General features: G+C 39.4%; 1 protein-coding gene across 1 annotated transcript; it reads left to right on the plus strand.

Moving 5' to 3' along the window:
• Positions 1-5,498: 5,498 nt before the first annotated feature.
• Positions 5,499-11,041, plus strand: PANX2 (pannexin 2). The gene is made up of 3 exons (XM_009286857.1): positions 5,499-6,984; positions 8,847-9,482; positions 9,832-11,041. Exons 1-2 carry the CDS (start codon positions 5,499-5,501, stop codon positions 9,206-9,208), a joined length of 1,848 nt encoding a protein of 615 aa, XP_009285132.1. The 3' UTR covers positions 9,209-9,482; positions 9,832-11,041.
• The last annotated feature ends 394 nt before the right edge of the window (positions 11,042-11,435 follow it).

Genomic DNA, 11,435 nt, shown 5'->3' on the forward strand with positions numbered 1-11,435 from the left:
CGTGGGACTTGGTAACTTCTGAGGTTCCTTCCAGCATTTTCATGATTCTGCATCGGGGTATAACTTCAGGGAATGGTCTAGAACAGCAGTTATCAGATTTTTCCATTGGTAACACCATTTCCAGATCTGAGATTTCATTTTTGCAGGGGGAAATTTCACAGAGCTTCCAACCCCAAACCTCAGCACCCCAGCCCCTTGCTTGAGGAATTTCAGAACTTACAGTATTGTGTCTCCTGTGTGAAATTAAGCAGGATTTATTTATCTAACATATTTTAATGCCTAGCACTTATAGCCCAACAAACAGTGTTTAAATCAGGGCCTCTTGAAGAGGGCAGTTGAACGTATGCTGAAATATACGGAGGTTGGGGAACACCCCAAAGGAGGTGGCTGACCACGGATTGGGAACAGTAGGAGGGAGCCTACAAGCATTTCTTGGAGCCTTTACTAACAGGCAGCAGACTCGGCAGCTCCTAGCTTTCATACCTTGCCTTCACTCCTTCTTTCCATACTGTTTAGATTCTTTGTAAAGAGTTTTTTTGAGCACAGCCCCTTCCTTCATCCCTGTCCCTACCTTGGCTATCTTCTCCCAACCATGTACTCTCTTTCATTCCCTTAAAGTATGCCCTTTGTACCACAATACTTCTTGCAAGTCATTTTTCACCATTTAAGTAGTACTTAAACTGATGGGATGAGATGGTACAGAATGGAGCATGTGAAAAAACTTAGCTGTCAAGGGATTTTAATTTTTCAAGTGGCATAACCCAATCAATTATTTTACACAACTGACTAAGTAATTCTGTGTTGATTATTTCCTCTTCTTTGCATGTCCAAAAAATACTGAGCTGTCTCTCATACCTTATCCATGAGACTAGTTTTGTGGACTTCTAGAAGCTACTTACGTGCACAGTGAGCAGGATAAAATGTATTTACCTACAGCTGTTGAAAACATCTGATGTAGTGCTCCTGTAATCATCTAATAGTATCGGAAAAAGGGAAGCTAAGCTTCCTAGTATGCATCTTTATACTCAAGCCGGTATAAGATAAAGTATGACATACTTTATAATATATTAACATCAAGGACTTTTTTTCCAATGTAGTAATTATTTCTGCACGGCATTAGCACAGGGTTACTTAGTCTCTTAAAAATTATTCAAAAGGAACATTTGCTGGGAATGTAGGTAAGTATTACTGAAAACAGGATTTGTTCTTGGGTATTCCTAGTAATTTGTTTCTGAAACTGTGTTGAACTTCATATTCTGGCATGCAGTTAACACATTTGTGTAGGTGGACCTAAGGGCAGACCTGCAGACTTCGAACTTACTGAGATTATACTCTGAGCATCAGAACTAAAAATCTCGCAGTAAGCCTATCACATTTAATGCAAAAAAGTTGAGTTTAGTATTCCAGCCACCAATAACAATGGCAGGTTAGTTATCTTACTGGTTTTTTTGCCTTTGATACAGATGCACACATGTGCAAATCACAGATACATGTCCATCCTGAGCCACCTTTTCATTATCGTTTGGAACTGGCAAAAGATTATTTTGGAGATGATGACCTTGCTCTCTGTTTTTTTTGGTAGGAGTTTCTGTCAGGAAACAGTTTCTGTTTGGTAGGAGCTCCTGGGCTCACAAGAATGTAATATCAAGGAGAGTGGAGGGATAGATTATATTGATGAGCTTAAGCCTAGACAACATTGAGAAGACGACCAATCTGCTCAGCCGTAATAATGTCTCCTAAGCTTTTAAAAAAAATTTCCTTACAGCATCTTACTCTATTGTCTTTTCTTACACAGTTGAGCAGTTACACCACATGCAATTAAACTGCAGAGTCTTGGGAAAAAGCTGCATTTCATGGTAGCCGGAGTGGTTATATGAAAAAGAAACTTCCTAAACTGCTTGAGGATTTTCAGGGTGAAATAAGAATATCGGTAGAAACTTTCTGTATTTATGAATATAAAGTTAAAAGCAAATACATTTTTTTTATATTGCATGACCCAATGTCAGAGCTATGATTTTAACACTGTTACAGCCTTTTTTTAATGCTACTTACCTATTAGGAGAATATTGTAAAATAAAAAAATACATCTGCTGTGCCTTTTTGAAACTGCATGAAGTAGGGCCCTCGCAGCTAGAGTGAGCTGTACATGTGAGAACAACTTGTTACTCCCCCATCCTCATCAGATCTGCATGTTGAGATCCAGCTATATGTTACTACCGTCTTTCATAACAAACAAGATTAGTTATTGACATGGTGCTTTTCTTTTTCATTTATTCCTGATTGACACAGATTGCAGTAGAGGAGAAACAGGTCTGTACTCTACTATGATGGGATCAAACACCTTCATGGTGTTAAATGCCAAGTTAAATGCAAGGTAAAATGCTGGCATCGCCTAAGAAGGAGCATTCACAAAAGCCAACTCAAACCTAGTGGGCGTCTTGCTTGGCAGCCTCTTGTGAATGAAGAGAGACAGGTTCCTCCAGGCGATAGCTAAGTTAGTCTTTTGCTTTGAATCATTGTCTGGAAGGGTCTTCCTCTCTTCTCCATTGTCTGGACCATTTTCTGGATGAATGAGCTGATGCTATGCTTTGTGAGTCAAGTCCTGTGCTGAGAAGATTAAGCTAAATTCCCCTGTGGAGTAACTTTACGAAAATTAGTGGTGTTCACTGACCGTTGAGTATGGCTCAAACATATTAGAAGATACCATTTGAATAAAATTGCGTTGTAGCCCCACTGCCCCCACTTCAATCAGTTATAAGAAATCCCGCTGACTTCACTGAGGATAGGGTTTCATCTGAAGGGTCTTGGGATTTACATGGCATATAATGAAAGTCATGTCAATTTCACAAATATGCAAAGAAAATATTAGACTAGCACCAACAAATAACAAAACATTGAATAAGAATGGGACACCATGCTCAGCTAACCCAATAAATTAGAGATCTCTCACAACTTACCAGGCAACGGGAGCAGCTTAAAAAATGTTTAACAGAGGAAGGGCAAACAAATTCCTGTAAAATGACATTTGCTTTCTTTACTGGGCTGGACAGCCCCATTTTTGAAGTAGCCTCTAATGAAGCTGTTCAGTCCAAACCGGAGTTGTGAAGCTCTTCAGACTTTTTTCGCTGAAGCAGTGACAAAGGACAGAGTGCAGAGTTAGTCAGTAAGTGATCTGTCCAACATAAATGTAAATGTTAAGATGTTTTGATTTGTTTCTCTTTTTATTTATAAAATAAATATATATTTGATTGTTGTTGTATATATACAATTTTGGCAGAAGTCACCTTAGCTTTCAGGTCTCAGTGAAGAGAACTGAAGAGAACTGTTCACAGTTTGTTTGGTAGTAGCAACTGATACATGAATCAAAAAATAATCCTTATGGATGATTTGTATGAATACTTGTTGCTGTCTTCCCAAGTATTCATTGTGCTCGGAGAAATGAACCCACGTATGTCACAGGAAACTAGGTTTCATATTGGCAGGTTCTACTGAGCTTAGGGACACGCAATTCAAAATATTTCTGCTTATGAGAAACGCACCGTGCTTCTTTGCCTTCTTTTTCCCCATGGGAACATTTTCACGTAGGAATCTACTTTGTCTCCTGGGAAATCATACAGTAAATCTTTGATAGTAGGAGTTGTAATTTTTTATATGCATCCCTTCATGGGTAGGGTTGGAACGGCATGTAATTACCGAAAACAAGTGAGCATTTTTCGTGTAACACATGGCTGTAAATACACAAAAATAGTCTAAATGGGAAGCTGTGTAACATGAGAGTTCTTTAAGCTCTCCTCTGAGGTCGAAGTTAGATCATTTTAAAATATTCTTCAAAAGTGATTTTAAAGAATTTGCAGGGCTTACTCACTTTACATGCTGTCTTGGGTAGCATCATTTATTCTATCGACTCTGTTTAAATTGGTTGTATTTTTAGAAAAGAATCCTCACTGAATCACTTTTTAAAACAAAACAATTTTTGTGCAGTCCTCAGCATGTAGATCTCTGTAGGTCACAGGACAGGTTTACACCTCAACATTTTACCAAAGAACTAGTAAATGCTTTTGATTTGCTTGCATATGAGAAGTAGTTGGTCAAGTAAGGAGTCCTCTGTTAAGCCAAAAGGATTAGGGTTTTTTGCCTGCCTGTTAATTTTTAATATTTTATTTATTGTTGTCAAACAACATAATATTTTATTACTTCTCCATGATTTGTGTTATTAAGAGAACAGTACCATCACTCCCTTCCAGTGAGCTGTTCTCGATCTGAATTGTAGACTGCGTTCAGAACTGGAGCAAGCTTGGTATTCTTGAGCAATTCTTAATTCAAGAGAACATGCCTTCTTCCTGTGGGTCTCATTTTAGGAAGTTTTTTAAAGGTATACCAGAACATTGTAAAATATTTTCCCTTTGTTCTACCTGCCGAAACATGAAAATACGGTCTTCCTCTTCGTAGAGGGTGTTTTGATAATTGTCATTGTTCTTTGAGCAATTAATAGTATTCTAGCTTTCACAAGTTTTTCTATCTTACTTTCATGTATTGCTAGAAAAATGTAATTGTATAAGAATATAACTTACCTACTGGGTCAAGACAAAAGTCCTTTTTAGCCCAACATCCTGTCTCTGATGGTGGCAAAAAGTAAATGCTTAGGAAGGAGTATTAAAATAGATAAGTGTATGGTGTTACTTCCTTTGATGAACCCTTCCACCCTCCAGCAGCCTGTGGCTTAAACATGTCCTGAGAGAAAAATTGCATTACTATCTGTGTATTTAATAATTCTTGCTATACTTTTTCTTCCATTACTTTGTCTGATTGCTTTCTTGATCCACAGTATTTGTTTCTTCCATAATAAGGTATGAGAGCGAGTTCCACCATTTAATTGCACATTGTGTAAAAAACAATGTTACAGTTTCAAATGTAGAATTAAATTTTCATAGTGATAAATACAGTTAACACACCAGATTCTGTCCTGGTCAGTCACACTTTAATTCAAGAGTGTTAGCTGGGAGGGATACAGTTGACTAAATGCTTGTATGTCTTTAAGTTTCATTTTTATCTACCATATCCAGTGAGTGGACTTTGTTAATAAAGATTAAAAACATTGTCTTCAGCTACATCTAACTTTTTTCTATTTAGAAGAATATTTAGCTGGGATGAACCTTAAATTTCACCTAAATGAGCCTTTCAGCATTTGCACATAACATCCTCAGCTACTGTATAGTGGATATCAGGTCTTTCAGCTTTACAGAGTTTAGGTCACAGTTGCTTAGGATATTGTTCTCAGAGAGGTAATTAAACCAAAATATGTATTTCCTGCTGACATTTCTAGCTCAGATTCATTCTAAAACTTTGAGGTAAATAGTTTTGCCTGGGGGCTTGTGAAGATGTGTGCAGGCTGAGCTGTCTAATAGACATGGAGGGCTTAACGGTCATGTAAAGATACAGTAAAATAAAATTGATGTAATTTGAAATGTTTATTTTCCAGAGCTCCTTTTGTAGGTTAAATGCACAGCAGTGACTTTTCTCTCTGTTATACAGAGGAGCCAATATACTGTTATACACCACACAACTTCACCCGCGATCAAGCCTTGTATGCCAGAGGATATTGTTGGACAGAATTAAAAGATGCCTTGCCAGGAGTTGATGCCAGCCACTGGCCCTCCTTGTTTGAGCATAAGTTCCTACCTTATGCACTGCTGGCTTTTGCTGGGATAATGTACATTCCAGCTCTGGGCTGGGAATTTCTGGCTTCCACCCGACTGACTTCAGAGCTTAATTTTTTGCTTCAGGAGATCGATAACTGCTACCACCGTGCAGCTGAAGGGCGGGCACCAAAAATAGAGAAACAGATTCAGTCCAAAGGCCCGGGGATCACCGAGAGAGAGAAGAGAGAAATCATTGAGAATGCAGAGAAGGAAAAAAGCCCTGAACAGAACTTGTTTGAGAAATACCTGGAAAGAAGAGGACGAAGTAACTTCTTAGCTAAGCTTTACCTTGCGAGACATTTGTTCATCATCTTTTTAAGCATCATACCAATTACATACTTATCCACCTACTATGCTACACAGAAGCAAAATGAATTTACATGTGCACTAGGAGAGCCTCCAGACAAAACGAGCAGCTCCAAATTGCACATCAGAGTGAACTGTAAACTGCCATCGGTCCAGCTCCAGCGGATTATTGCTGGTGTAGATATCGTTCTCCTCTGCTTCATGAACTTGATAATCCTCATCAACTTAATTCACCTCTTCATATTTCGCAAGTCCAACTTCATATTTGATAAACTGAACAAAGTTGGAATAAAGACCAAGAAACAGTGGCAGAAGTCCCAGTTTTGTGATATCAATATTTTGGCCATGTTTTGTAATGAAAATCGGGACCACATAAAATCATTGAACCGTCTGGATTTTATTACAAATGAAAGCGATCTGATGTATGACAATGTGGTACGCCAGCTGCTTGCAGCGTTGGCCCAGTCCAATCATGATGCCACTCCAACCATGCGTGATTCAGGGATCCAAACGATAGACCCAAGCGTTGATCCAGCAGACATTGATGCTAATGAGCAGCTCATCATTAAGAGACCAAGGAAGAAGATGAAATGGATCCCGACCACCAATCCTCTTCCTCAGCCATTCAAGGAACAGTTAGCCATTATGAAGGTTGAAAACCACAAACCTGAAAAACCGAAGCCTGTGCGGAGAAAAACAGCAACAGACAGCCTTATAGCTCCTTTGTTAGAGTCTGCTGCAAAAACCTCACAGCAATCGTCCGCTCATAAAACCGAGCCAAACACCATCCCAAGCACAAGCAGTGAAAAAAAACATACACGACACTTTTCCTTGGATGTTCATCCGTATATACTTAGTAGCAAAAAACCCAAGCCAGAGATTCAAGCCATTCCCTCGATGCCTACGTCAAAAAGCCAAGAGGGTGGATTTCTAAATCAGGAAGAGAATGTCATAGTACACGTTACCTCCTCTCTCAAAGGTACAGTATGCCATAATGCCCGTACCACCTCCGCAGACCATAAGTTGCATAGCGATCTTCAGAAACTCAAAGCTTATCTGAACTGTTTGACCTACCTTGCTAGATTTTGGGATAGCTAATAATCTTAGGGCTTGCAGGCCTCAGTGATAGGGGTTCTCTCTCTTTATCAGTTATATGAAGGTTAAGAGCAGTACGAAACAGCCTGCAGGCTGTTGGTGCAGGTAATTTTTCAAATGTCAGAAGGTTTTCACAATTATGAATGTGGTCATGCCTTGCCAAGAAAATGAGGAGGGTTTGGCCTCCATGATACCCTTCGTGCTCTACCAGCACCTAACACATTTCAAACCTGCCTTATTTTCAAGTCATACGGAAACTGCCATGGTAGATGACCAGTACTCTGACCAGTAATAGACACTTCTTAGGAGTGTGTGAGAAACTGTGCTAATGGCAGTTAAAGCTCCCTGTAGAAAAAATTCTCTTTAACTACCAATTCTTAGGGGTTGGCATGTGTTTGTCACCTAGGAAATCACGACTCAGATCATTGATACTGTTCTTCACACAAGAGACGTTTTAAGTTGCCCTTTGTCTCATGTGGACCAGAGGATGGATGGTCTGAAGTGTAGGTGCTGGTCGGGGATTCAGGAATTCTGCCATTCCCTTCCTGTGTGGCCTCTCTTTCTGTGCCTCAGTTCCCAGCGCGTCTTGGAAATCCTGTCTTTTTCTTACCTCAAAGGAGTGTTTCAAATATATCAATAGCTGTTAGGTGCTAGAGTCATGAGGAAAGCCATGTGAGCACTAAGAAAAGTGATAGATCAGTAGATAAACTGATAGACAGATAGGTATCTTCTTGTTTATTTTTGTAAGCTGCTGACGTAAGAAAGAAGCACTGTGCACTTGAAGTTACAGAAAGATTTGTATGTACTTAAAGCAATGGCTCTCATCTCATTACAAGCTAAGACCTCCCTCTGGGCTCCGACAGACTGACAGCTACCGTCACCCCACTGCCCAGCAAAGAAGTGATTTGAGGTATAAAAGTTTCTGTCACTTCCAAATCCGTATGCTCCTTAGAGCCCACCAACTCCCCAATGTGCATGTGAGCTATTCTACAGCATTCCTTATCCAGTCACCTGCTCTGATTTCAACTCCCCAAAACTACTGGGGTTTTCTGGTCTCAATTACTTTCATCTAAATTAGTGCTTGAATATTTTAAGGGCAAAAAATAATTACTGTAGTTTTGGGGCTCTGTTACTCCCCATTCCCATTAAAAATTTTCAGCTTTGCTTTTGAGTTAGACCTACATTGCAGTCCATCAGGTAAGGCAGACTTATAATTTCTGGAAAGAGACATCAGTTAATGTCAAATTGCTGAGTTCTTTCTAAAGACAAGTGGCTTACAATGTGTAACCACTATTTTTTCCCATTGAAAATATCAGTGCTTTTTGTATTCCATCCTGTGGATTTCAGCATTCATAACGTTTGTCAAAACATTAAATCATAACATTTATAAAACACATGCCAGACTGTAGAGGAGAATAAAAGGTACTTTTCAGTTGTGTTTTGTTTATTTTACAAAAATACCATTCACGTAGGGAAGCATGAGCATGCATAAAAAAGAGCGAGATTTACAAAACCCGTTTGTTGTTTGTCCTATTTCCCTGAGCTTACAACCCTTTTGTTTTGAAACAGTCCTGTTGGATTTCTCAAAGGGTCCCAAGAAAATTAATTTTTGGGTCCACTCCTGCTCCCACTGAAATCAGTGGCAAAACTGCCTGTGACTTTTATTGGCTCAGGACACTGCTCTGTGATGGACTGGAAGGGTGAAAGACTACTTGTCTTTTAACTGGCTGTTTTGTTTTCTTCTAGACACCCCTCATCCTGCAAAAGAGATCCTATACTCATCTGAGACATGCAGAACTGTGCCTGCGGCCGGGGCTTTTGTCACATGTAACCACAACCACATAGCCACAACTGCTGCTGCAACAAGTATGACTTTGAACCAAGTCAAGCCAGAGCCAACACCTGCACTGAACTGCAACCCAGCCCACCCTTTGCTGCACATCAACACACTGTACGAGGATCACGAGGAGGAAGTTTCAAACATAATAGACAATGGTATTCACTCACCAACTGACACCGGGGAAATTCTCTCCATCCCCACCCCAAAGCAGATAAGGTTGGCAACATTTGATGAACCAATGGCAATCGTGAGCTCGGTGGAGTACTGAAGACCCTGGGCTGCACGGCTGCGCCCTCGTGGCCAGGCCCAAGACCACTGCAGTGTGGACCGTGGTCCCCCCAACGATGCAATTCACTGCATGAGCATGGAGAGTTTTCACACAGCCTATAGCTTTTGGTAATAACACCAAACGGTTTTTCAGGATCACATCATGACCACTGTCAGTCATTTGCAAAATAGAATAAAGAAAATCTGGTGGAAATAGACCTTTAACACCAAGACAACCATTAGCTCTAGCTCTAAACTATAGCTTCCTTATTTAAGTGGGGATTAGCACAATTTATGAACATTAAGAGTCTGATGGCATGCCACAGTAATTTTAGTGAGTGTTTAAATCCTTTGCATTCAGAATCACTGATTAAAGTTAAAACAACGTGGAGGTGAGGTATACTTTTTTAATGGCAGCAGTTAAATAAGAGTTTTTTTCTAAGCAGAGAGGATTTTTTTTCAATTCAGGATTATGAAAAAGTTATATGCAAGGAAAATATTTGATCACATCATGACCACTGTCAGTCATTTGCAAAATAGAATAAAGAAAATCTGGTGGAAATAGACCTTTAACACCAAGACAACCATTAGCTCTAGCTCTAAACTATAGCTTCCTTATTTAAGTGGGGATTAGCACAATTTATGAACATTAAGAGTCTGATGGCATGCCACAGTAATTTTAGTGAGTGTTTAAATCCTTTGCATTCAGAATCACTGATTAAAGTTAAAACAACGTGGAGGTGAGGTATACTTTTTTAATGGCAGCAGTTAAATAAGAGTTTTTTTCTAAGCAGAGAGGATTTTTTTTCAATTCAGGATTATGAAAAAGTTATATGCAAACAAAATTTTTGTTCGTTTGTTTCTTTAGCTCACTAATGTTGGGCTTGATGGAGACTTAGCTGAAAGGGCCTTACTACCACCAGCATTTAAGTGCAAAAAGATTGATACACTTAATCTCTTGCATTTATAAATGAAAATACCTGAGGTATGCCCCGCCCTTTAACACGCTTATATGTTTGATGGAAGATGATGAAATGAAGAGTTTATTTTTTTAAATATATTTTACCATGGGAAAAATTACTTTAATAACTTTTCAAACCAGGTGTTGCTTTTAACAAAATGTGTAGAAGAGAGTCATTGTAGCTGCTTATTTTTTCATAGTGTATTTATGAACCAGGTTAGAAACTTTCATGGGTGCTTCACTGATACGAAAAATCTTACAAAGGTCGTTACAAAATATCTTACAAAATATGAAACCAGCAAAACTTTTCAAATAACACACAGTTAAGAAGTCTATGAATTTAGGTCTGCAGACGTGGCTAGTCCTTGATTCAGCAAACACTTAAGGCCATGGATGGCACTGAAACGACTCATATGTCTAAAGCTAAGCACACACTGAAATGGCTTTGCTGGATCTGGGCTCTAGTGCAGGCAGACAATAATCCTGCAGTATGTGCTATCACTCTGATTCAATATTTGCCTTCCTTGGCTCAAAGCACATCTTCATGCCCATCTTCCTATAACTACGGTATGTGTGATTTAATAGAAAACTCTAGTATAACTAAAACATCTATTAAAAGTGTATCATGCAATAACCATTCTCAGCAAAATTATAGTGAAACAAAAAGTGACTGTGTTAAAATAATATTCCTAGCTGCATTCAGAATTATGGACTATGTGTGTTTGCTTCAAAATTATGTATAATGGTAGAAAAAATATGCAGCACAAATATGGGACTGAAATCTTGAATTTCTTTTTAATTTATTACCTCAGACATGGATATATGATACCAATATTTAATGAAAATAGCACTGAAAATAAATAACTATTATTCTGAATAGTTTAATGTGTAGTACTTCCTAGCTTAGTTACATACAAGTGGGATTTTATTATAAGCAGTAGGCAGGACATGTAAAGCCACCATTCTCCCCCACATCACTTCAGTTATGCCCAACCTCTTTGGCCTGAACAGCCAAATACCAAAAAGGCAGCAAGCCACAGGACATGTACCGCAGACAGGGGAGGGGGCGTTGAGGACAGCTGAAGGACCTGGCTGTAACACCCCGAGGTCTTGGCGTGGCGTGGGGCAGCGTGGATCTGATGGGGGACATGGAGCTCAGTCCAGGGCAGCTGGGAGATGATGGCTGCAACGGCTCCTGCTGGCTTTTCTCCTTCCAGCCCTGGGGACATCGATGTTCCCCCGCAGCCTGCAGCAGAGCTGTCTGCAT

This window comes from Aptenodytes forsteri, unplaced genomic scaffold (genome assembly GCF_000699145.1).
Source record: "Aptenodytes forsteri isolate BGI_AS27 unplaced genomic scaffold, ASM69914v1 Scaffold166, whole genome shotgun sequence".
In the NCBI taxonomy this organism is placed as follows: Eukaryota; Metazoa; Chordata; class Aves; order Sphenisciformes; family Spheniscidae; genus Aptenodytes; species Aptenodytes forsteri.

Bases quoted from the DNA above. Each gene is read 5' to 3' on its own strand.
- PANX2 (XM_009286857.1), top strand. From the start codon at position 5,499: ATGCACAGCAGTGACTTTTCTCTCTGTTATACAGAGGAGCCAATATAC. The intron at 6,985-8,846 runs GTACAGTATGCC...GTTTTCTTCTAG, and splicing joins CGTTACCTCCTCTCTCAAAG to ACACCCCTCATCCTGCAAAA.